Genomic DNA, 2,553 nt, shown 5'->3' with positions numbered 1-2,553 from the left:
TTGCAATATCAACAACCACGGAGAATTTAATACTATAAACATTCAAACGAAAAGCCTGAAAGTAGTGCAACGTGATCAGCAAACACGGCCGAAGCTTAAGCTCGTCTACTGTGTGACAGGCATGTTAAGGACGGGAGGAAGAAAGAAGATTACCAACAGAAGTGTAGTGAAAAGGATAAATAATTTTAAGTGGCAAAAGACAAAAGTCAACATGAATATTTGAGGAGAAACCAATTTTCCTAGTTGCATGTTTCTATTACAAACGATAGAAAAATGCAAGGACGTTATGTCCTTAAAAATGTTACGATTGTGCCTCCCAACGTCTGCTTGGAGATTAGCCCTACCCACCGGTGGTAACACCGTGATTCTGAACACCACGAAGTTGTAGGCTCCGGACTCGGACCGGGCAGTCAGGGTGACGGTGGTGGTGGTGCCGAAGGCTGCTGATGCCGGCGCTGCGAGAGTCATCCTGTTGTACCCGGAATCACCCGCATCCAGGGGCAGACTGGGGAGGAACAGGCCACGGTTTAGTAACGAACCAGTAACGCCATCCGTATGAAACTCTTGCAAACAGCCAATGGGCGTGGTACCACTCATCATCATTTTGAAGAAGGCTATCTAATGAAAAGTGAAAAGGTAATAATTGGATTGTCTGTCTTGCAATCACCAATTTTCCTCTGGATGTAATCACTTTCGAACAGCTCATACTAGCAGTGCTGGTGGTGAGACAGAGCATAGGATTAGGCATGTAGGGATGTTTCCTAATAGATGGGTTTTAGGACTGTGACGGGGCCGACACAGACTGCAAACAACCTTTGACCCTTTCAGCTTATCCGGAGATAAGAGAACTGGTTGAAGTTTAGTGCAGTCCACTTTCTTTTATTGAAACTCATTTTCCATAAAACACTATAGGTACATATACAATACCCACCTGTTAGTGGCCAGCGACTGCACGTATCTTTTATCGTCGTCAGCAGAGATGGTGAAGAGGCCGTACTGCCCGGCGTTGTACAGGGTGAAGGTGACGTCCACTGTCCCGCCGGGGACCAGGCGTAACGTCGTCAGGTCCGTGGTGATTTCGAATCGGCACGTGGACGTCTGGACCATCGTGGGGATGACTCTGTCAGAAAACAAGGCAATCGGGGATGTTTAACATAAACCTTCACATGCTACGGTCCCATTTGGAAACAAAGGTACCCCTCCGGGTAGTTGATGGGTTGGTCTTCATCACTTTTAGGCGTGCCCTCTACCTAGGACGCAAGCATTGGCTGGCTATCTCCTCTGGAAATTATCTATTTGGTCAATTTCTACTGTAAATTTCCAGCCTCCTATGGACACTGGACTGGTAGGTACCTCTGCAGGGCATTATCAGCGGCGTCGTATCCTAAACTTGAAGGGCTCAGATAAAGCAGAATATTGTTAAAAAGCAGTACTGTAACGTTACTTATCGATACGTATAACTCATTGTCGTACCTCTGGAACGCATTAGCAGCCGCGTCATATCCCCGTACCCTGAACTTGAACGGCTGCTGCGGCAGGGTGGGGCTGACGGCGAAGTACTCAGACAGAGCCTCGTTCTCCTGCAAAGACAGGACCTGCAGAACTGCCCCGCCCGAGCTCACCAGGTCTAGTGACGTCACGTTCTGCACCAGGCTCGGGTCCGAGCCCACCATGTTCACGCGGATGTTCGGGCGCTGTCCTGGAAGACAAGATGGTCAAATAATAGCCACTATCTGGGCATTTCGGCACCTGGCAGTTCGGCCCTAGCCGATCGGAAGAATTCGGCACCAGGTCTAGGACGGCTCGGATCACGGCTATGGTAGACTTAGGGTAAGATTGAGCTATGATTAGGATTATGGTTATCAAACTATTAATGATTTATTGTTATCATTTGATCATGATGATCAATTGATCATTTGGCGGCGAGGAGCTCAAGATCTGCTCCAGGGGCTAGTGAAGTGCAATACACAACCTCTCCTAGCTCAAGACCGTAGTGCGTGGTGAAGAGCCACATCCTTCCCGAGGTGCCGCCGTTACATCACAACAGAACACTACGGATCTAGACCAGACAAGTCGATAAAAGGCCACAGCAGTGGGTCAGCTACCCGCTCTGTAGAACACTCATGGCTACCGGAACATCAAGGAAGAAATCGTCTCGAAGCGTCCCGCGAAATTCTGGGTCAACTGGGACCAGGATGACGCGTGGTGGGCAAAGCCGAAAGGACCCTACCACGTTGAAGGGAAGGAAACGGGCGCATCACCCTAAGTGTTGTATTCGTCCTAAGGCTAGTCATGTTGATGTTAATTACAACAAACTACACCCTAGCAACCATGTGAAGAAACGTCTGTGTATAGCCACATGGAATGTGCGGACACTAGTTAGCAACTCCTCCAAGCTGTATCAGCTGGCATCAGTGATAGACGACTATAGACTAGACCTCCTAGGTGTTACTGAGACACACATGCCAAGCAGTGGTATCGAGAAACTTGAGAACGGTTCACTACTGGTCTTCTCTGGACGTACTGATGGAACTAGACGGCAAGGAGTTGGTC

The 2,553-nt window shown here is 48.7% G+C and overlaps 1 protein-coding gene across 1 annotated transcript in view; it reads right to left on the bottom strand.

Annotated features, from left to right (window-relative positions):
• Positions 1-2,553, bottom strand: part of LOC118426895 (von Willebrand factor A domain-containing protein 7-like) — a 29,743-nt gene that overhangs the window by 2,472 nt on the left and 24,718 nt on the right. The window contains exons 12-14 of the mRNA XM_035836491.1: positions 1,474-1,699; positions 932-1,120; positions 349-505 (exon numbers count right to left, since the gene is read on the bottom strand). Coding sequence (XP_035692384.1) covers positions 349-505; positions 932-1,120; positions 1,474-1,699 — 572 coding nt within the window. The remainder of the gene's footprint in view (positions 1-348; positions 506-931; positions 1,121-1,473; positions 1,700-2,553) is intronic.

The sequence above is a fragment of the Branchiostoma floridae genome, chromosome 1, assembly GCF_000003815.2.
Source record: "Branchiostoma floridae strain S238N-H82 chromosome 1, Bfl_VNyyK, whole genome shotgun sequence".
NCBI classification, from domain to species: domain Eukaryota; kingdom Metazoa; phylum Chordata; class Leptocardii; order Amphioxiformes; family Branchiostomatidae; genus Branchiostoma; species Branchiostoma floridae.
The sequence above is the reverse complement of the archived record's forward strand: the minus strand, read 5'-3'. Positions and strand labels throughout refer to the sequence as shown.